The sequence below is a fragment of the Astatotilapia calliptera genome, chromosome 7 (genome assembly GCF_964374335.1).
Source record: "Astatotilapia calliptera chromosome 7, fAstCal68.1, whole genome shotgun sequence".
Classification (NCBI taxonomy): Eukaryota; Metazoa; Chordata; class Actinopteri; order Cichliformes; family Cichlidae; genus Astatotilapia; species Astatotilapia calliptera.
Window position 1 is genome coordinate 36,466,498 of NC_137428.1, and position 23,090 is coordinate 36,489,587.

Here is a 23,090-nt window from a genome sequence, read left to right on the forward strand (position 1 = left end):
TTAAAAACTGGTTCAGTCTTATTAAGTGGCTGAACAAAAACAAAATCAGCCAACGTCCAAACCTGGAGAACTATTACTCAGGACCACTTTTTAAAAAACATTACAAGTCTGACTCCTTGGAAGCATTGAGAGGTGGACGAAGACTTTCACACAGTATTTATTTGTTTTCACTGTTATTTCACACCTTTGAGTCTATAAGTATATCAACACTGTTGTATATTATAAGCTTATCTGCTGGTTGAGAAGGCCTGAGCCATGTTTTAAATGTTTGTGCTGCTCTCTGCTGGTACAAAATAATAATTACAATTATCAATGGTTTAAGGTTTGATTAATTATTTACATATACACTAGCCCCAAATAAGATAGAATAAATGACACAGATATTCAAAACACAAGATTACAGCTAAGGCTTATTTTGTAATATACTAAAGTGACAAAACTTCATCTCCGAATTGTTACAGGCGTATCTTAGATCAAAAATGAAGATGAAGTCATTATAAAAAATCAAATACAGATGAATTTTGCAATTTCTAGTCAGACTTCCTGTCTTCGCTTGTTCATATTTTGATGAACACAGCCTCATGAGGTTTGAAAAGTGAAGTGACATCACGAAGCCTCGCCCCCCCAGGCTTTTATAATTAGTCACCTACAGTCACAAGCAGCTGTACACACTACAGCTTTCTACAGGGAGCAGAGAGCACAAAGCTACAGCCACAAAAGTGTTTGTGAAGACATACAGCTAAAGGAAAACTATGACGAGGGTCAGTCGTCAAACTCTGATAACATGTAAGTAAACATCAAAACAGGCTCCTTTCTGATTTACCTATCTGTTTTTAAGATAAAGGTCTTTAGTAAGTGATTGAAGAGCCATGTGAACTATCATGTTTATTGTTAGTATTTTTTTAGATTATAAGTGCAGAAATTACTCCCTTCAGTAGCTGATCTGTAAATTATTTGAACTGAAGGTTCTTTGGTGAAATCAGCCTTTGCAGTGTTTTTAAAATGCCTCTTTTCACTGGTTCAAATAGCTTGTTAGAAGTGAACTTTCAGTGTAAGAAGGTTAAACTCAGACCTGCTAGAAGTTACACAACACAATGCTTTTTCAGTGTTTGATTTGTTAAGGAAGTAAATGACACATTTCTACCGGTCTAAACTGAGTGATGATGACATGTGGTGCTAAAGCTCTCAGACAGGAAATGTGTTGTTTTTTTTCTTTTTTTGACTCAACACTATTTTGGAACCTTTGGGTTGAATCTTTATCACAAAGTACTGCATCATCACTTTAATGTTTCTTTCTCCCACTGGTGATAAGTAGATAGTTTATTTTCATTAGATTCTCTTTTTTAAATTAAACTTTTAAAATTGTGATCAAATAACTATAATCGAAGGAGGAAAGAAATAATACATTCGTCATACTAGATCCCTGCTCTGACTTCCTTTACGTTGACAGAAACGCTGATGGCAAGACTGTGTCTGTGATGAAATATGTACTACACAGACTGTAAACGTTCAGCCTTTCTGGTCTTTTATTCATGTTAAATTTCAAATCAAAAGATGGGGAGAGCTTTTTTTTTTCATGGTTCTGCCAGATAAATTATCATGACTAACCATGACCAACTACATTCTGATTGCACAATGGTAGTGGTCAAAGAGGTATGAAATATACAGTCCCGGTCAAAAGTTTAAGATCATATTTTGCATGGTTGGATCTTAACAAGGTTCCAAGTAGAGCTTCAACATGCAACAAGAAGAAATGGTAGTGAGACAAAACATTTTTTGAGCATGCAATTTATTGAAAATAATGCTTAAACCGAAACAGTCTGTTTTACAGCTGATCAATAGTTTAGTACCACATCCCTTTAAAAGGCCAAATCTGTGCAAATGTGGATTCATTGTCATTTTCTGTCAGGTAGTCACACTGTCATGACGTACTGATGGCAAAGGCAAAAAAACTTTCCCTTTTTGAATGTGGTGTTATTGTTGAACTGCATAAGCAGGGTCTCTCGCAGCGCACAATCCCTGCTGATGTGGGACGCAATAAGAAAGTCATTTGGGACTTCTTAAATGATCCTGAGGGTTATGGAACAAAGTCAAGTGGAAGACCCCAAAAAATTTCACTAGCACTGAGCCAGAGGATCCAACTGGCTGTCTGTCAAGACACTGGACAATCCCCAAACCAAATTAAGGCAGTTACTGGTGCAGACTGCAGCCCCATAACCATCAGACGGCATCGGAGACTGAAGGGCTTCAAAAACAAAAAACGTCTACAAAGGCCTCGTCTCCTTGAACGCCACAGAACCGATCATTTAGACTTTGCAAGAGTGCACCAAACATGGGACAATGAAAGATGGAAGAAAGTTTTATTCTCTTATGAGAAAAATTTAACCTTCATGGCCCTGATGGTTTCCAGTGTTACTGGCAAGACAAGCAGATCCCACCTGAGATGTTTTCTACATGCCACAACAGAGCTTCAGGAGGTGCAGGGGCATCAAACGGCTGCTGGCTATGTCCAAATGTTGCAGAGAGCATTCCTCATGACTGATGGCCCTCATCTGTGCAGTAACGAATGGGGTTTTTCAACAGGACAACGCTACAGTACACAGAACAAGGGACTATATCCAGGAGAATAACATTGCTCTTTTGGACCATCCTGCATGTTCCCCTGATCTAAATCCAATTGAGAACCTTTGGGGATAACAGGGTTTTTTTTAGGTGTGGTCCTAAACTTTTGATCAGCTGTAAAACGGACTGTTTTGGTTTAAGCGTTGTATTCAATAAATTGCATGCTCAGAAAAATATTTTGTCTCACTCCCATTTCTTCTTCTTGCATGTTGAAGCTCTATATGGAACCTTGTTGAGATCCAACCATGCAAAGTATGATTTTGTGCCATTTTTCAAGTGGTCTTAAACTTTTGATGGGGACTGTATATATAAAAGCTGGAGTTGTGCAAAATTAATTGACTTCAATCCGACTAAGCAAGTGAGATACTGTTCATACCTAAGTGACATTAGAACTACCTTAAATTTAAAAAAGTGCAGTCTGACAGTTTTGCGATCAGTTTTAGCCTACAGGACATTAGAAAGAATGTAAGGTCTTCCCCCTTTAGCTTCAGACCTGGAGGCCTAAATTCATCTTTTATATGTAGTTAATGGGTTTATTATATAATTAACATAGTTTAGTGCATGCAAACTCACCGTCTTTAGTCCTTGAAAACAGCTCAGTGTTGTATTTGCCAAAACACCCAAACTGTTTCACAAAAAAGATCAATACTTTCAGTAATAGATGCTTTCAACTTCTCTCTAATTTTCCAAGAGGTCACCAAAGATGAAGCTACACATTTGATTTGTCACTGATGTTACACCAGATCCCCTTCCTGATGCAACCCTACTATATAGCCAGGGTTGGGACCAGTACTGTTAGTATGAGCCTGTAAACAAATAAAAACAGCTTCCAAAATGTACCTTTAATTGGCACGAGTTCAATAAACTCCAAATAAAGCTGCACACTATATTTTTTAAACTAAATATCAGTCAGAGAAGTAAATAAAATCAATAACCTATAAAACTATATACAACCTAAATCAGATTGCATGAATTCCAAAAGCAGAAGACTTTCCAGGAAGCACACATGTTGCAAATTTAAATGTTAGAGATCCTGCAACTGGCGTTTGGGCTGTGTAGGGGTCTCTCTCTTCCGGAAGATGATTGAATAAAAAGAAATATAAATGTTTTAACACACTATGAGTCAGTTTTCTCTGTTCCATCACGGGGACACAAGAATCGGGGTTAATACTACCTAACTCTAATTTCTATTTGGAAATTCATTTAACACCAAGAACTTTCAGTGTGACATTCTACTTATCAGCTAAAACATTCTCAATCCTACCTGGTACATATGGAAGGGGTCCACGTTACTATCGATTTCTAAAGCCCCGAAATACTAGTTTACCATCATTTTAAGAGAGAAAAGAAAGGACAGGAAAATTCCAAAGTCTACATTCGAAAGCAGGAGGAATGTCATATATCACATTCTCACCACCTTACAAAAATCTCCTGTCTTGAATTGCAGGTCTGCTGTTATTCTGTGCAGTAACAAAACAGATAGTAACCTCCACAGCACCACCTTCAACTTCTGCAAGCCTTAACGAGACATCAACAGCAGGTGTCACTGAAAACACCAGCACCACTGACCTCACCCAAAGCACCAACACAGCCACTACTCCCACAAGCACCACCACCCAAACAAACAGCACCACTGACATCGCCCAAAACACCAGCACAGCCATTACTCCCACAAGCGCCACCCAAACAAACAGCACCACTGACATCGCCCAAAACACCAGCACAGCCATTACTCCCACAAGCGCCACCCAAACAAACAGCACCACTGACATCGCCCAAAACACCAGCACAGCCATTACTCCCACAAGCGCCACCCAAACAAACAGCACCACTGACATCGCTCAAAGCAACAGCACAGCCATTACTCCCACGAGCGCCACCCAAACAAACAGCACCACTGACATCGCCCAAAACACCAGCACAGCCATTACTCCCACGAGCGCCACCCAAACATACAGCACCACCGACATCGCCCAAACCACCAACACAACAATCACCTTAAGCACTTTAAATGCAAGTATTCAAACAATCCGAGAAACTACTACCACTCCTGGATTCACCACCCCTCCAAGATCCACCACGAAGGGTACCACTGTGGGGCAAGATGAACACAAGCCCAAAGGTCTAAGCTCAGGTATGGAGTATTGCTCAGATATAGTTATCCTTTCTGCTTCATGCATTTCCTTTCCTTTCCTGATCGATCCCACAACAATTCTGCTACATGACAGTAAGTCGGAAACCAGTGTATCTTCACTGACAAGAGGACATCAAGACTGAAAAATGTCATCTAACATCAAAAGCCTGAATGCAAAAATGGTATCAATAACCAGAGCTTGACTAGACAGTATCATGTAGATTTTTATCATAGTTTAGCATAGAAGCATTACATTATTACTAATTAGTTATAAATAGAAATCTGATCTAAAAAAAATGTATAGTTTATCCTCTTGGCACCATGAAAGCTGACAAACTGCCAGTTAGTTGAGTTGAGTTACTGTTGCCTTCCTTTTCACTTGATGCAGTCTTGCTATTTTCTTCTGACCTCTGGGATTAACAAGGTATTTTCACCTAGAGTTACTGCTCACTGGGCCATTTTTGGACCATTCTCTGTAAACCTTTGAACAGATGGTTGTGTGGGAAAATCCCAACAGATCAGCAGTTTCTGAGATTCTCAGATCAGCCCATCTGCCACCAACAACCATGCTACATTCAAATCACTAAAATCCTCTTTCTTCACCCTGCTTATGCTCAGTTTGAACTTCTGCATGTCGTCTTGACCATGTCTACATATTGAAATGCATTGAGCTCCCATCATATGATAGATTAGATGATTTGTGTTAGTGAGCAGTTGAACAGGTCTACCTAATAAGTGCCCAGTGTTAAAAATGGTATACCCAAACTCATAACTCCTAAAATGTCAAACTCAGTAGGATTAAAGGTAACACTTTATAAAAATGACCCAAGAGCAAGGCCTCAATGCTCATATAATTAAATGGAATTTCAATGTATTGTGTTTAAAATTATGTAATTATATTTAACTAAAAATACAGGTAGCTACACTCAAATAAGGGGGAAAGCAAGGAAAAATTATAATGTAATTTAAAAAAATGGATAACAGAATATATATTGTGCACATAAAATAATGAATATTAAATAAAGATGTTAAAAAATAAGCATAAAAAATGGAAAGATTAAGGCCTGCACCCCTCCAAAAATACAGCAAAGGATGACAGATGGAAAATATTATTTGTTTCCTTAAAATTTCCTCCAAAATACCATAAACATAGCATTTAAAACTACTTACAATTTAATTTATGTCTCCTTTCCAGTAAAATACATGAAATTATGCACTTAAAATTACTTACACACCTCTGAAATTTACTTATAGTGTAGGGTTTTTGTTTGTTTGTTTCTTGCAAAACTTGTTCTTATTCAAGTGTCTCCAAGTAGCTGGTAATTAATCAGACATATCACGTAAAGTAAAGTAAGGAAGTATACTCAATGTTTATCATATATAATTTATTACTTCTTCTTCTTTTTTTGATAACACTAACCTGTAGTTTGGATGCTACAACATTTACCTGAGACACTGCCACATATTTGATCAGATAGTACCACATTACACTGCACCAAAACTTGTTACCCAAGTACCTGCCCTTTCTAGACAACTCTGTGTTTATTGCAGATGCTCTGTCAAGACACCCACTGTGTGTTCCCTTGAAATGATAAATTATTTTCTTATCTTTATTGTACTCCTTCAGATATCTCTAGTATGCAAGTCACTCATTAACTTTTGGTTTTAATCAAAGAATAGTTACAGTATACTGCCAGTAAAGGGCACGTACTCTAACAAAATGACTGGTGTCTGACCTGAATCTGATGTAAACCAGCTGTCTGTCTATAACACCCGAATGTAAATATCAGCGAATGTGTTGAACATAGGATTTACAAACACAGTGGCACAGGTACTCATAGTTCTTTTGTTAAATGAGCAAAGTGAAAGCATGCAATACTCATGCACTACCCCAGCCCTTCTGTTGCCTGTCTGTGACTGACCTCTTTTCAGCGTGGTTTAGTCTGTGGTTAATATGTGAACAGTTTCCTTTCACGCTTCCTTGTTTACTTCATAGTAAAGTCCTTACCAGCTAAATAAATGCTAGTTCTTTCTCTGCTTATTCACTAAGTGTACAATATCCAGTCATTATCATCTCTTTCAGATCACATTATAAGGTATACTAAAACATTCTTTACGTTACTTCATGGGCATTTGGACCATCTAATCTCATTAAAGCCAAAATAACTTTAAGAGATTTATAGCAAAGAAGAATAGTTTTCCACAAATGGGAACCTACTGCTTATTTCCCGTTATCATTGGCTAGTGCACCTGATAATGTATGTCATTTCATGTCATTCCCTTTGGTTCATTTCATATGAATCATCTGGTTACTTAAAAAGGCCCAGAAAGTATGGTGATCATTTATGAGCAGTTACACATTTTTCAACACCAATAACACCTAAACTAAAAGTTTGTATTTAAAAAATAAATAAATAAAAATTTGCAGGTCATGATCAGTTCCAAATGGTGATTTGTGTTGTCAAAGAATCTTCACTGCTCAGTTACAGTCCATTCTTTGGAAAATAACAGAATGCATTTTCAGTGTCTATTTCCAAAGCGTGCCACCTATCAAAGGTTTAAAGACTCAGTTCAAAGATCAGACAGCTTTCTGATAAACTGAGGCACATAGTCAGCAATAAGCAGGTCATTTAATGTTGAAATTAAGGCTAGTAAGAGTATTAAGAGCAGCCTTGTTTATCAAGGAAGTGTTTATTGATTATCGCTGAATATTTTTCTAGGCTGTGCCGCCAACAAATAGAAACATAAGATCCTTGAGGTGGGCTGATTTCATCCAGTTTCTCACATGGAGATTACTTATCAAAACTAAAGCTCAAAGATCAGTTACTTTAGACATTGGGAATTATCTTAAGAATTATCTTAAGTTCATAGTACACTGTGCCACAAAATGGCCACCACCTCTCGAGACTTTTAGCTTATCTCTGCATAGTCAGTACAGTCGGCTGAGGCCACTGACATACTTAAACATCAGGTGTGTTCAGTTGATGGGAAAAACACATTTTATGAATCCCAAATGAAGAATCATTCAATAAAGTTTTCAATACACTTTAGACTGATTGATTTTAGCTTGTTGGCGGTGTGGCTCTTTGGTTAGTGCTTTCCTGATACATCAGTCGATTGAGTTCGGGTTGATTTCAACTGTAATTTACAGAGTCCTTTAACCTTTTGTTGATTGCTATTTTTAAAACAGCTGCCCAGTTGTTTAGTTTATGACCAAACACATGCACAAAAAGCCTATATATTTAGGCTGTATTCACATTAAGTAATTTATACTTAGCTGAAGAATCTGAACAGTAAACATAACTCTGACCACCAGTTTTTTCAAATTTAGTGTGATTACTGCATATTATGTGTGCGCACGGTTAACCCTACTTTGTCCTGGCCCATTGAAAAGGTCAGACCAGGCAGGGTTTGGTTTGACTTAAGAACAGTGCACATGTAGTGTGATTGCTAACCACTCCATTGAACTCTTTCAAACCAATATAAAAAGTAAACTAATAAACTGGAGTGAACTAAAGAAGGAACTCACAATCTAGTTACTAGGAACCATAAAGCAGAAGGGGAAAAAAAGAACATTTACAACTTTGAGTTTACAAGCAAACCATGATACACAAGGACGCACACAGCAAATGGGGACGATGCGACAATAAGAAGAGGAAGACTGAGGATAACGAGTGGATGGGAAACAGGGGGAAACACAACTAACCAGTTAGCAAATGTACAAGTAGAAGTACAACTACTACATCTAAAAATACTCCAGTAATAGTTGAAGTACTGATCTAACTTATTTCTCAGGTAAAAGTAAAAAAGTACAGGCTCTGGAATTTACTCCAAGCAAGAAAGTAAAAAGCGTTTTTTATTTTTATTTTTGTGCAATGCTAACTGAACCTTCAGCTAGATTTAACATAATGAATAAATAATATCAGTAGATGAGAAAACAAAATTTAGTCTAACTTTTTAAAATTCTAACTATACTCAATTTGAATCTAAAGAAAAAGAAGGAAAAAAAAATCTATATATTCTGTTGCCTACATTGTAGAGGGTGACTTTGCCTCTAAACAGGCAAATGTGTATAATCAGGGGTTTAATTGGGTCACACACTGTTCTTTACTTTAAACCCATCACAGTAGAGCAAACTAACCGGTTTATCCTCCACTAACCTGCAGAGAATTTTCATGCAGCCTTTAAATAACAGTTAGTCTACTTCAGTTTAATTTAAAAGCATGTTTTACAAAATAAAATAAAAAACAACCAAAAACCATAATGTCACATGTACTGATTTAAAAACATGAGGACTTATGAAACTGACCTTTGTGGATTACAGTGTTGGACCCAAATCCGCCACAAACTTCACAAAGGAACACACACTAAAGTACACATGCACTTCAACAAAGGGAAGACAGGACTATTTATACACAGAATTGACTGGGAGTGACAAACAGGTGAGGAAAGAGATACAGGTGACAAAAAGTGAATGCACATCAGGGAAGGGCCGACAGGAAGAAAAACTAACACAGAACATTAAAGAAACTAACCTTCAAAGTAAAACAGGAAATGACGGAAAGAGACGAACAAAAAAGAATTTCAAGGAAACACAAATGGGTTGAGGCTTAAGGACAGAGTGAGACAGATGGAGGCACAACTAGAAACAGGAGTCAGGAGTGTACTAAGATAATAAAATAAGAAACACAAAATAGAAAAAACAAACAAACAGTTAAACACTATTAAAAAAAGAAAAAAAGAGACTCAATAACAAGAATGATCAAAACAGGAAATGACAAACCCAAGTGAAACCAAACAGGAAACAATAAAAACCTGAAGGCAAGTCAAACTCCTGGACTCAAACCACAGACTATAAGAGGAACCCTTAGACTTATTGTCTATTTCTTTGTTCTTTTCTCCAGGAAGTATTGCAGCCATCGTTTCTTTATTCATTGTATTGGTTCTCGTTGTGTTGGGAGGGCTCTACTACTACAAGATCAGGTGAGTCAACTTGTGTTATAGAAGCTGAATGCTCATAGTTCATAGCCAAATTTGATTGTACCAGTCAGATGATTTCATTTCTCCAAGCAGCCCCCATATGTGTCACCAAAAGGATAGTTCCCAGGGGATTGATCCTTTGTCAGTCGTGCTCTAAATTTTTTTTTTTTCCATTGATGGTATAAAAGATGGCTTCCAGATCTAAATAGTAAAGCTAACCTAGAAGTGTGTCTGTGGTTGAGAAATTAACTCAGTCAGTCATTAGATTCAGGTCACATTAAGTAGCAAAATAACTGCCCATAGAAATTTCTGATCACTGTAAGAGTGAGAAAGGTCAACCCCTCACTGAAGTGTTTGGAACACTGCTTCTCTCACTCCGTTTCGTCTTTGTATTTTCTGTTTCAGACGGACAAACTACGGCCGTCTCCTGGACAGCCAAGATTACGGCATGACAGGAAACTTCAACAACCCAATGTATGACCCCTATGATGCTTGACCTCTGATCCCAGAGAAATCCAAAGTCCTGCAGGCAGAGCCAGTCTGATCAGAATGTGCTAACAGTATGTGAATGATGACTTCACGCTGGTCAGATTTTTCAAGTGTTAGCTAGACATCGAGCCAGTCACGCCACTGCTCGAATGCACTGAATTTCTCGAACTGCTATTGTATTTCCAATGTGACAAAAAAGTATTTATTTCAAATAATAGCAGCTACTAGCATTTTCTCAGGTACTTTTTCAAAGAGCTTTAGCTTCATGAACTCTCATATATGATCACATTTCTAAGAGTGGAAAGTCACAGGTTATCTAGTGTGTTTGTACAGGTGTTATGACTTTTCTCAGTGAAGATCAGCTCCAGTGTAACATTACAAGAGACACTGAAAAAACACGGACGGTAGCAAATAATAAAGAGCCAGCAGAGAAACCTTTCCAATGTGCCAATGAAGTGATGAGAAAAGCTTTTGATCATTATACAATTTTCATAATAATTTTGATTTATAGAAAAGTGAGATATATCGCAAATCTAAGATGGAGACACGTTTTAACAACTCCAGGTGTCCATGTTAAGTGAAGTAAATATAGTCATTTAGATAAAATGTTTTAGCTTTATTAGTTTTTCTTATTGTGTGTGTAAAAGTGTCAAACTGAATGATGTAAAGGAAGAGAGTGACCAGCCTTTGAAAGGAGGGTACAAGGTTTAATTCTTTAATTGTATTCAAAAAGCTAAAAGATGCATTTTTTGTATTAAACATCTTGTGTGCCCTCAGTAAAACACATAATAAGGTGTTACCTCTCTCTCAAACCTGATCAGCTGCATCTGCCATATTTGAGTGACATTTTAATTACTAGATTCTGTGTTGAGATGTGGTTTGTTTTCATATTTCTGGGATATTTCTGTCATCAGCCAGGCTGCTGTTTTGACTGTTTGTATATTTTAATGAGCTCGATAGATGTGTGTTTGTGAATAAATTGGTGAATAAAGGTGATTAAAGTCAGTGTTATCACCATTATGGCAACAGCAATCTGAGTGATGTTGTGGAAAATGTAGAAGCTAAACCCAGCGCACTTTAATGCTTCAGACTTTTCAGCTGTGGAGTATACAGAAGAAGTACTGCAGCTATCTAAACACAAAAGCATGATGGCAGTAATTATCTGAAACCAATAAAATGGCACGACAACACAGCATGTGTAGCACACGCACACAAATGCTGACATTCGGTGTGATGTCTTCATCTCTTTGCCCAGCAGACTGCAGAGCATTTATTAGTGGAAGCTTTAATAATAGTCCTGCCATCACTGCCATCCCATCCAAACTGCTTCCATGCTTCCTCTTTCTCTCATGGTTTCCCATGAAATCCTCCTCCCACACCCACACACAGCTTGTCTGTGTCATTTCGTTAGTCCATCTTCTTCTTTAATAATTTCCACAGAAGCTCTGAAAAGGTCAAATTCTGTCCATTATAAATGTTTATTTCTGCTGTAAATCTAGTTATTTTAAGAGAGGAGTCTGTGGGGATTGATTCAAATGGCCACTAAAGGAAATGCAGTTTTGGGCATCACAGCACTGACCGCATTTTTTAGCCCCAGAGATTGCCTCTTCGCTCAAAATAGAGTACTTGCGACTATTCTGTTTCCTTTGCTACATGACACCCATTTTCCCGAAATGCTGTACAGGGCTGTCTAGAGGAAAGACTGGAGGAAATCTGGTGGAAAGAAGGCCTGTGATTCACAAATTCGAGTAATGGAGCATTTTGCAGGGAAATCATTCCGATTTTACTTTAAACAATTCTAATCTAAAGCTGCAAAGTTACAAGTAGTTGCAGATGAAGGAATATTTCTTCCCAACCCAATAAATAAAGCAAAATAAAAAGGAATTCTTGAGTACATGAAGTATTTTTTTAACGTTTTTTCTTTAAATGTGAAACTAATAATAGAACAGGACGAGAGAAGGGAAAACAGTGTATGCAAAATAAACAAAAGACAGGTTAGTTGAATGTGTGTGATGTGTGATTTGTAACTGGATTGGCTACATATGTGTGTGATAAAGAAAAATGAATTCAAATGAATAATAATTTTAACTTTAATCATCATTATTATTATCATCCTCCTCCATTGTTGTGATCATAACAACACCAACCTGATCATGTGTGTATTATCATATAAATGGATATTTATATTTTGAAGTGATATATTTATGTATGAGGTTCTAGAAAGTATATGAAAGTAAAGCTTATATAGATATTTTATATTGTAAAGATAGAGGAAAAAGAAAAAACTGAAGTACAGCATTTGAAATGTATTTTATTATACCACCTCTCTGTCATCATTGCCGGGCAGCAGCAGTAATAATAGAGGGAGCAGAGTCCTGTGCTGCACTGTTATTATCAGGCTCTAAATACTCCAGGCAGTGTGTATATGTGTGTGTCCTTTATAATTACCATTATTTACATTAGAAATCAGAAACATCTGGATAAGAAGTAAGAACTACAACGACTTAAACTTACCATTTGAATATGAGCCACAGCGTATCACTCACACTAATCATTCAGACATGTAATTTGAGCAGTTCAGTGTCAGTACACAGCAAATACTGAGCTGTTGATTTGTCCTGGATATTAAGATGGTTTAGGTTCATTTACCGCCTTCATCAAACATAGAAAGTGCCAGGCTCTGACAACAGGAAGTAACCCTTTGCTCTCTCACGCTTCATTGCAACAGTTTGGAAACCACAGGCTGATAAACTGCAAAATGAACAATAACAGGGAGGCTATGGATGAAACAGATATTACGTCTTTCCTTCCTATTAAATTCTGCATTACAAAGTTTGACAAATAAGAATTAAATGGGCGAAATTTAAAGATCGGAATTTAAAAAATCCTGTAACAATATTGAGCTTTGAATAGAAAAACCTGTTTATTATTTCTGACATACTTGAGTCCTTAAAAGGACCAAATCCAGAATGAAAAGCATGAGGAACATGAACCTGCAGGCATCATTTTTGAGAAAAACAGTACATTTTAACTTCAAAACCATCAAAAAGCTGCATTCGCCCACTCACTCATACGAGATGCGCTAACAACTAAGAACAGAAAACCACGGTTTGAACTTTAGTTTCATTTAAGAGGAAAAACAGGAGGAGGTTTCATTTTCGACCTAACTGGAGCACTTTTGCCCACTGAAGCTTCACTGCATCTGGTTTCAGCAGTTTTAACTTCAGGACCATGAGCTCAGTTTGGTGTCTGAAAAACAGGTGGGTGTATAAAAATGTGTTTCATTCATATAAACTAAACTGTGGTGATGCTAGAAAAGGAGCAAATCGTGCAAAGTTTTAACTTTGTATGATTTTAAGATTCTCTGTGTAAAGCTGACTTTGCTGAATGGAAGTAACCGTATTATCACGTTTCGTCTCCATATAATCTTTTAACACAAGATATACTCAAATGTAGTGCGCAAGTTATCTTTTGCATGGAATGTCCTGACTATAATATGTGGCCATGAGTGCACATGTGCCCTATAGTTGTTTGACCCCATTTGCAAAGGCAAATGAAAACCTCACAAAGACAACCTGTTTGTGTGTAAATCAGTTTATTTCAGTTATCCAGGACAAACTAGAGCCAGACAATGATTAACACCCAGGTTTAACCTACAACATTTGGTTAACTGTCGACATTTAAAATAGCAGAAGTGGAAAATACCTTTGGGGATTTTTCTAATCTGGCTTTGGTTTGATGTTAAAAGTTCATATGTTTTGACTAAACTCCATTTACAAAGCTATGCAGCGAATCTGTGTTTTTCTATGAAAACCGATTTTATTGCCCCTTAAATTGTTAGTGTTTTCATAAAAAAAATCACTTGAGAAAAGAAAAGAAAACATAATCATTTCTTTTTTCTTTTTTCATAGTATTGTCACGTACCACCGTAGGAATGTTTTGGACTTTGAACTTTGTTTCATTTAAGAGGAAAAACAGGAGGAGCTTTCATTTTTGACCAAACTGGGACACTTTTGCCCACTGATGCGTCACGGCATCTGGTTTCAATAGTTTTAACTTCCAACTTCCAAAGTGCAGGAGGAGACAGGATGTGAAAGCACTTTAACTTGAAGTACTGGCAACTTACAGAGAGGACAAAAATAAGCACAGAGCCTGGTCAGAGCAGAGCAAGGAATCGTAAAGCTGAGGGTTACACAGCAATGAATACAGACAAACAAAGGGTTTAGAAGAAGTCAAAATATTCAACACAAAGCACTGGGGCAAAGCCCAGGACCATGACAGAATTACTAGAAATATCAAATAAAACACAACCAGAAGGTCTCTAACTCAAATAATATCAATATCATCTTTATTTGTAAAGTACTTAAAAAAATCACTCCTACTAGGCTGTACATAAAACTATACACATAATCAATAAAAACAGTAAAAAAAAAAAACCACCCCAAAAATAGCCCATAATTAAAAAGATTAGTTTTAAAACTGGACAATGTAAGTGACTGTCGAACGTGCAAACTGAGAATGCTCTGTGCCCTCTGAATTTCAGCTTATAAAGCCTGCAAAATACACATTTATCCAATTGAATAACTAAGTTAATGTAAACAATTTTGTTTTTAACTACTATATTCACTTAATATTGTTTTTAACTACTATATTCACTTAATAGAGGTGGTTTGTTCCACCCCCTCACAGGACAACAGTGTGTAACACAGAACTGTTTGACCTCAAAGTAATGTAAGTAAAATTCTCTGAACGTCCAACACCGTACGAAGCAGGCAGCTGAATATCAAAATACACAACATGTTGTACATGTATATGTTCCAAAATAACATGCCAAACTAATCAGCAGTTGAATGAGTCTTCTAAACTCCCACATGGTGGCACTTGAAGGAACACTGCAGTATTATGCAAGTTGGGATGGAAATTATGCACTGGCATAAATCATGCTATTTTATGCAGAAAAGGAAATAGAAACAAAAAACTGTCAGAGATTTGCACAATATGCTAACAAAAGCAAATGTAAGAAATAATTCGAATGGACATTGGAAAATGACCAAATACTTTATTTATTTATGTAGTTTTATCTTATTTCAGTACCTTTTTTTTACTTCAGCTCGTTTCACTTAATGTGAATAAGGGTGTTCAATAAGGAGAGATCATTAAAAGGAATTGAGCACGATTTATTGATATACAGGACTCTTTGGAGATTAGACCCCAATCGCGCATCACAGTCCCAGCAGTGACAGGGATTAGGGCAGGATCCCCTTGGAGACATCTAGACGCTGGTGGTGGAGAAGAAGATGGAGGCTTGAATGGAGCCTGAGTAAAAATGAAGAGGCGGAGATGGGGGAGAGGTGGGTTGCACAAGGGAGAATGACAGATGAGCGGTGAGATTTTGAGTACGCAGAGTTGAGGTTGATTGGCCTGAAGAAGGTGGGCAGAAAGATGATTGGACTAGAGCAGTGATGTCAGCAATAAGCTTGACTGCGTGGGAAAGTGAAAGTGAAGTAAAACTTAGATTAGCCACTAAAGAACTGTGGAGCAGAGAGATGTGTGACTGCTGATCTTCCTCAATGAACTTATACATAAGCTTCATTATTGGTACATTTATAGTGCTACATTTTGTCCAAATTGGAACCCAGAAATTCAACAATACACTAGAAGGATATTGTAATAAAACAATATATATATTTTAAAAAAAAACCTTTCCCTGCACAGTAGACAGTAGACTAATAAAGGTCATCTTATCTTATCTTATAAAATATTTCTTCATGAGATACTGTGAGGTTTTTGTTCTTCATCTAGAGTCTCAATGGGATTACTTGTATAAATTTTAGTTTAAAAAAATAATATGTCACTTCAACGCAGATGCCTCACTGAGCATATGACACGCATTTCACATCTTCACCTCTTAAACTGCGGCATCAGTCACACATACTACAGTGAGCCGTGTGGTGATGTGTTTGTCAGCGTAACTAGTGAATGGAAAGTCATGAAATATTTGTTGGTGGTCTGCCACATGTTAACAATTTCATGTATTCCCATAAAATTTGTTGCAGATATTTATGAGTTCCCTTGGTCATGAAGTCCACTGTTTACCTTAGTGACACTAATTTATGGACTCATGGCTCATTAATTTCAGTTTAAACATTTGTAATGTGGCACCACATAATGTATAACAATGGCATCTGTTGGACAGAGAGTATGTTACGTGAATGTAAAAATGCATACTCATATTCTTTTAACGGGATGTTGGGAGTAAAGTGCAGGACATGAAGCTGTAATGCAATTGATAATATAAAAGAAATAATGTAACTGAGTTATTATATGGAAAGTGTGGGAATAGTATGGATGTTGATGTAGTATTTTTAATTTAAGTGTCCTTTTATAAGGTGGTGATTTTTTTTTTAAATTATAATTTATTTGATTTTCGGTTGTTACAGACGGGGCAGACATGACTGGGGGATAGGACAGGGAGAAAGAATGAAAGAAAGAGAGGGAGAGAGAGAAAAATAGAGGGGAGAAGAGATGGTGAGAAAGGGGGGAAGAAAAATAAAAGGAAAAACAAACACAACACCTGGATCACCTGTATGGAGATAAGTAAAAACAGAAGAGAAAACAAACAAGAAAGAGCAACATAATAAATACAACACCATCACAATAAACTAGCTAACAGTAGACGCTAAATATTACATGTTATTGTGCAGTACGCAAGATCGAGAGCGCACAATGTGCTTTGAGGTAGCAGCCAAGAAAGGTGTAGTTTGTGTCTGTGAACACCCGTGTGTACACCTGTGTGCACACCTGTGTGGATCAGCACGCTTGTATTCAAAAGGTTTCTCCATGTAACAATCTGCTAGGGAGTGTGGGGAGCCATAGCCCTGTCCACCAGGGCATGAAGCAGGAGATCCAGGCCCCAGACATCCAGAGGCCCCAGAATACGAGGACCCAAGGAGGACCACCAGGTGGAGCAACCGTGCCACCCTCCTGGGAAGAGCTGAGGAGAGCCCCAGACGAGAGGTCACCCAGCAGCCACGGAGCAGAGGCCAGAGGGGGTTGCAGTGACGTGCCTGCGGGCTCTGCCGGCAGCCAGCTGTGCCAGAGAGGACCGGGCCTCAGGCCCAGAGGCCAGAGGCCTGAGGGCACCCCAGCCCCCAGAAGGGGCTCAGCTGGGCCACAGGGCATCTGAGGGCATCAGCCACTGGCAGGGAGTGTGGTGAGGGGAGATAGGCCTCCATACCTCAGAGAGCCTGAGATGTTCCCAGAGAGGTGGAGTCTAAGACCCAAGCTGACATATAGACACAGACGAACGCAGACACAAACGTGCATTCCTACCCCCATATACACAAACAAATACTCTGCAATATATAAGGTAATTTTTAATATTCTTTTCTTCTAATATCGAATTTCAGTGACATCTGTATGAGATGAGCTTACTTGTTTGTCTTTGAATGTAGATTGTACGTGTGTGCGTGCGCGTGTGTTGGTACATAAATACATATATATACATATATTTTAATTCCCCTCTTGTCCCTGTGGGCCTCTACCAGAGGCCTGGGAGCATGAGGGTCCTGCACAGTATCTTAGGGTAAATTAGAATAGTGTAAGTGTTTTTGAATTAATAATGGGTTATAGCTCATGATAACATCATATAAAACCATCAGGTGAGTTGAATATCAGGTAGGAAAACAAACATTGGGTCTGTTTTCTATTACGATTATAGTGCAAATGGTGACTCTAATCTAAGTCAGAGCCAAAACTCTTGGAGTTCTAGTCACAAATAATAGTTGCACATGAATTTTTTTTTATTACCACTAGATGTCAGTAGTCATAAGATTTTGTAAAATGGAAAAAACAAAGGATGGAGTGGAACAGATTGAAAACTGCTAAATATCTTTCTTTATAAGCAGGCCTAACATTTCCTGTTTTAAAGTATACACGAAAGATTAGGACATTCTGTTACACTAGGGGCATGTAAAACATGCAGAGAGTAATTTGTCAAGCTGAAATGATTACTTAAATTAAAGCAATGCTTTAAATACTATTTAAGAGATTGCAATAAACGGTTAAAAATGAACTACCAGCATTGAGTAGAAAATAACTAATAATAATAATAATAATAATAATAATCATCATCATCATCATCATCATCAGCTTCTTTCCTTAAAAATCATGTAATCATTCTAAACATGTTGAAGTGCAGCTGCACTCTGAAAGATTATGACTGTGCTTAAGCTCTTAAGCTTGAGGACTGTTGGACACCACAATCACCTAAAACAAACGTCAGTAAAGAACCGCTGTGGTCTCGACCCATATCAGTTCAAACTGTAGGAGCCAGTTCAAGTAATGCCCAATGGTGTACAGACGTCTTCATGGCTAAGGAAATACAAAAGTTAAAGAGGAGCCAGTCAGGTCCAGGGAGCATTTCTGAATCATATCAGGGTCTCAGTTTAAAGATTTAAGTCCAGTGGTTGTTCTACAAAATAACTGTTTTCAAAAAATAACTCCAAGATTTTCAGAATCAAATGTAAGAGGCTTCCAGTCAAAGATGGCAGCTCAGCACAGGGACCTGATGAGAAAAAAGTCTCACAATTGTTCTGTGTGTCGAGCTGAACTGCCCTTCTCAGGCTCAAGATTTTTTTAAAGCCGTAGATATGATCCTGATGTGTGAATTTTCAGGGGGGATTTTTTTTTTAATAAATTGCATTTCTGATAGAAGTCTCAGCATTATCTCTAATGTGTTTCATCATATTGCAGTCAAATAATTTACACCTCATAAATATATATATGCATTTATTTGAAAAAACAAAACAAAAAAACAACAACATCCGGTTACATTTTTAATGGGGATTTCCTTATTTTAAGATACTGAAAGTTTCGTGGACTGAGCAGTTAAATAATCAGGAGAAGGTTTGGATTGTCATGGAAACCTGCTTGAATGAGCCAGCAAGGTTTATTTATTCTTATGACCAGACATCCACTGCTGTGTTTAACAGCTCCTCTCAGGCATTACATTTTATGTCTTGGTTGATCTTTTAAGGTGTTATAAAGTATTAAAGTAATCACACACATAGACTGACAGATCAGAAGAACATCAGGTTCAAAAACCATCAAACCACTAATGACACTTAATGAGAACATTCCATTACGACATATTTCATACACGTTTCCCTCGTTTTTTAATTTTATCAACAAGTCCCGACTGCATAGTTTCTTCATCCTCCAAGTTCTAGTTAGATTCAAGACCTTCTGTTTTGCAGTCTTCTAAAACAACACATCCAAACAAGTGAGTGCTGATCAGGTAAAGCAATGACTCTCACATCAAACATCCAGCTTATTGGTCCAAACAGAAGGGTGGTGCTGACACTGACATGTTTAATATTTCCCTTAAATCATTCCTTAATCTGAACTGACAGCCAGCTCTAGCCATTGTGGTGCCTACAATAGATGAAATTATAATTTGGTGATCAAACGCATAGCTGCACAGGAGGACGTGACTGTTTCTTACAGATATGTATATACAAGAACTTCTCTGTACTATTGGAATTTTGTACAAACAATTCCTTTTGAATCCACAGTTTGACAGATAATGACAGGCTATCCTTCACACCCAATCCCAAGAATATTGTCTTTTTAACAAAAAATGTTCAAAGAATTGAAAATGTTTTCACCTTACATCATGAGCAGTATGATCATTTGGCCCCCAATCCTAGGTGGTCCTTACCTGAAAGTCTTGATTAGTATTTCATCTAATAGAAGGTCACAAGTTCACCTGTGCTGCATTAAGCTCACATTAACCATGTCCCAGCAAAGTGCTAATTATACCCTGCTGTAACATGACATCTGGAGTCACTATGGTCGAGGAAAGAGTCCTGCTATACTCATTTGAAGTCTGCTTCAGGTTCACCGCCTGGGGATCATTTTGTAAGAGTCTGTGGACAAGCAGGTAACCGAATGTCAAACTCTTGCACTCGTGATCTGATGACAAAATGTATGTAACTTGGACCCGAGTAGGTTCATGGATTCATAAATTATAATCATGGCCTAAACTATGACTTAAACCCATGTGCACAATAGAACCTGGAAGCTTCAGCTGGCTCACATATCACTTGCTTTGTTTTTTGGCGTATTAAAAGGTGCAAAAGCAATTAAACAATGTCCAAAATTTCAGAGGACTTAAGCAAAAAGGATCAGAACAGATCAGAGCAGAATGTGATATATCCTCTGTTGTAATCCAAGTATTATTTTTCCTTGTGAAGCCTTACAACTTTGCCCACAGTGCAACTTGATCACTAGCTTATTATCAATTATTGATACACCGGCAGGGGAGGAGGTAGTGGAAGAGACCTTGATTTAAGAGGACCTTGACAGTGGGTGCGCAAGCAGGCGAACGAGGGGCAGTTCCAGAAAACAGCAGGTGAACCACAGGTGAATGGTGAGCCAAGGTGACAGGAGATTAGTGGCGTCTGAGGTGGGTGGGTGCACATGAGACTAAATCCAAGGTGGGCTGGGTAAAAACTGGAAACAAGGAGAAGATTTGTTAATGGACAGTAAAAAAATTTAGCTGGACTGCCATATATACCACACTGAGTAAACTGATAATCTGGAGAAGACTGGATGGCCACACTGGTCCTTTTCAACAGCGGTTGAGTGCATCCGATGACTTGAAGATGATCTGCAGTGGAGACACAACCTCCAGCTAAGGTATGCAGAAAAGCAGTAGCAGAAGACCACACCAGGTGTCACTTCTGTCACTGAGTACACGAACCTAGGGTCAAGTTCACACGGTCTCACCAAAACTGGACAAGAAAAAAGGAAAAACAATGCCTGGTTTTACGAGTCTTGATTTCTCCTGTAATGTTTGGATGGTAGGGTCACAATTTGATGCAAGAAACATGAAAGCTCAATTCATCTCAAAGCGGTTTCCTGAAACATGACAGTGAGTTCACTGGACTTAAATGGCCTCCACAGTCACAAAAGAGCACCTTTGGGATGTGGTGGAACAGATTTGGATGTACAGCTGACAAAATTGCAGCAATTGTGTCGATGCTAAAACCTCTGAGGAATGGTCCAGTACCTTGTTGAGTCTATGCCATGAAGAAATAAGGCAGTTCTAAGCAAGCAGGTAGTACCACAGTATACCTAACATAGTGGCACAGGGCCTCGGGTTGGAGTCGCTCCATTTAGCCCTCTCCATTTAGCCCTCCACCTGTTTAACCTGTTAGCTGAACCTTCAGCCAGGCCAGTGAGTGTTAGTCACAAGAATTTGTGTTTGAGAGGTGAGGTGGGGAGAATGAGCACCCTGGTCCCAAACACATGAATAAAATCCAGACAGCAGAGCCCTTTCTTCCAGTTTCCCACAGTTTTCCCTCCATAATGTAAACAATGACATTCTCTTATGGAATGTTTGTGATTTTCCATTGTCCTGTTTGGCGAGCCGGATCTTGACTGTGTTGCTAAAATGCCTTCCAGCGTGATGACTGAACGAAACTAATTATCTGTGAATCATTATGCTTTTTTAGTCACAATATCATGAGAAAAGCACACTCCCATTTGCTGTAAAGGTTGGGCTGGCATTCTGGTGTTTAATGTTTAATAGATGGACAGAGCAACTCCTTACCACTTGTTTTCAAAACGACAGTTCTATCTATAACAATAAAGCACAGTTTCCCAGTAAACCTTTTTATTTATGTTGTAAAAATAAACAATAATAGACTACGATCAGTAGGGATCTATGACCCAGATTTGTACCCTGTTATCAGCCAACTAAAGGATTTGTAATGGCATTTCTATTCACATCTTACAACCCAGACTGACATGGACTATTACATCTATTTTATTTTAAACTGTTTGTAAAGATGAAAAAACAACCTTGGAAATAAGCAAAGTTAAAACACGAGATTCTACGTGTCATAATTTGTCATAGATGCATTACTGCTGGATATTGGTAGTAGAATTTTCAATCAAACATTGATTTTATTCATTTTAAATAAAGTTCGATCATCAACAAATACCATAAAGCAATTGTCAGAATCAATACTCTAAACTGTTGCTTCTACATTCAACATGCTTTAAGACAAAATTGTGCAAAGGCTACACTATACATTTTTCAGGAATAAAAATTGGGGTCTTGGGAAAACGCAGAAACCTAGAATAATATTATATCATTGTATTGCTTGTTGTCCCGCAGAAAGCACTGGACTACAACTATTTGCAATTGACATCAATATCATATCTCACCTGGATGTGTTCAACAGAGTTAAACTACAAGGCATAAAAAAAACAACCATGTGCAAGACATTTGTGAAAGTGCTTACAATCTTGTACTTCTGTCCTGATGGTGATAACATAGATGCAACATGAACAGGGCGTGATACATCTCTGAGGATGTCTCGCCCCTTTCCCACCACTCGGGGCTTCCAAAGTGGCATCATTGTATTTAATAATGACTACTTATGTTTGCTCGAGTTAACAACAGACAGTGAAAAATAGTAGGTGCAAGCACATTTGCTTTACAAAAAAGAGAAATATGAAAGAAAATAATTTTTCTAATGTTTTTCCAAAACAACAAAGGGAATATAATAAGACTCTGTACATGAATACATATCGAATGTCACTACAGCTGCTACAATAGAGACCTCCTCTGTTACAATCTGCACACTAGTGATGGTAAATTCGATTCTTTTCACTGAATCAAGTTTGAATGAGTCACTCACCAAAGTGAATCAGGTTTCTGAGTCATTTCAGTCACTGAGTCAGTTGACCAGAGAGTGCAAAAAATGTACATTTTCACTCAAACTTAACTTGTTTCTCTTTCCGTGTAAATCCTACTGCTAAGATGAATGATTGAAAAAGAAAAACAACTATT

At 37.8% G+C, this 23,090-nt stretch overlaps 1 protein-coding gene across 1 annotated transcript; it reads left to right on the top strand.

Moving 5' to 3' along the window:
- Window positions 1–589: 589 nt before the first annotated feature.
- Window positions 590–11,242, top strand: parm1 (prostate androgen-regulated mucin-like protein 1). The gene is made up of 4 exons (XM_026174465.2): window positions 590–786; window positions 4,070–4,756; window positions 9,661–9,739; window positions 10,142–11,242. The coding sequence occupies exons 1-4, from the start codon at window positions 753–755 to the stop codon at window positions 10,230–10,232; spliced, it is 891 nt and encodes a 296-aa protein (XP_026030250.2). The 5' UTR covers window positions 590–752; the 3' UTR covers window positions 10,233–11,242.
- Window positions 11,243–23,090: the final 11,848 nt, after the last annotated feature.

What these genes read in the sequence shown, in the direction of transcription:
- parm1 (XM_026174465.2), top strand. Translation starts at nt 753, where the DNA reads ATGACGAGGGTCAGTCGTCAAACTCTGATAACAT. An exon ending in TCGTCAAACTCTGATAACAT is followed by an intron (nt 787 to 4,069) that starts GTAAGTAAACAT and finishes CTTGAATTGCAG; the next exon opens with GTCTGCTGTTATTCTGTGCA. An exon ending in GCCCAAAGGTCTAAGCTCAG is followed by an intron (nt 4,757 to 9,660) that starts GTATGGAGTATT and finishes TCTTTTCTCCAG; the next exon opens with GAAGTATTGCAGCCATCGTT.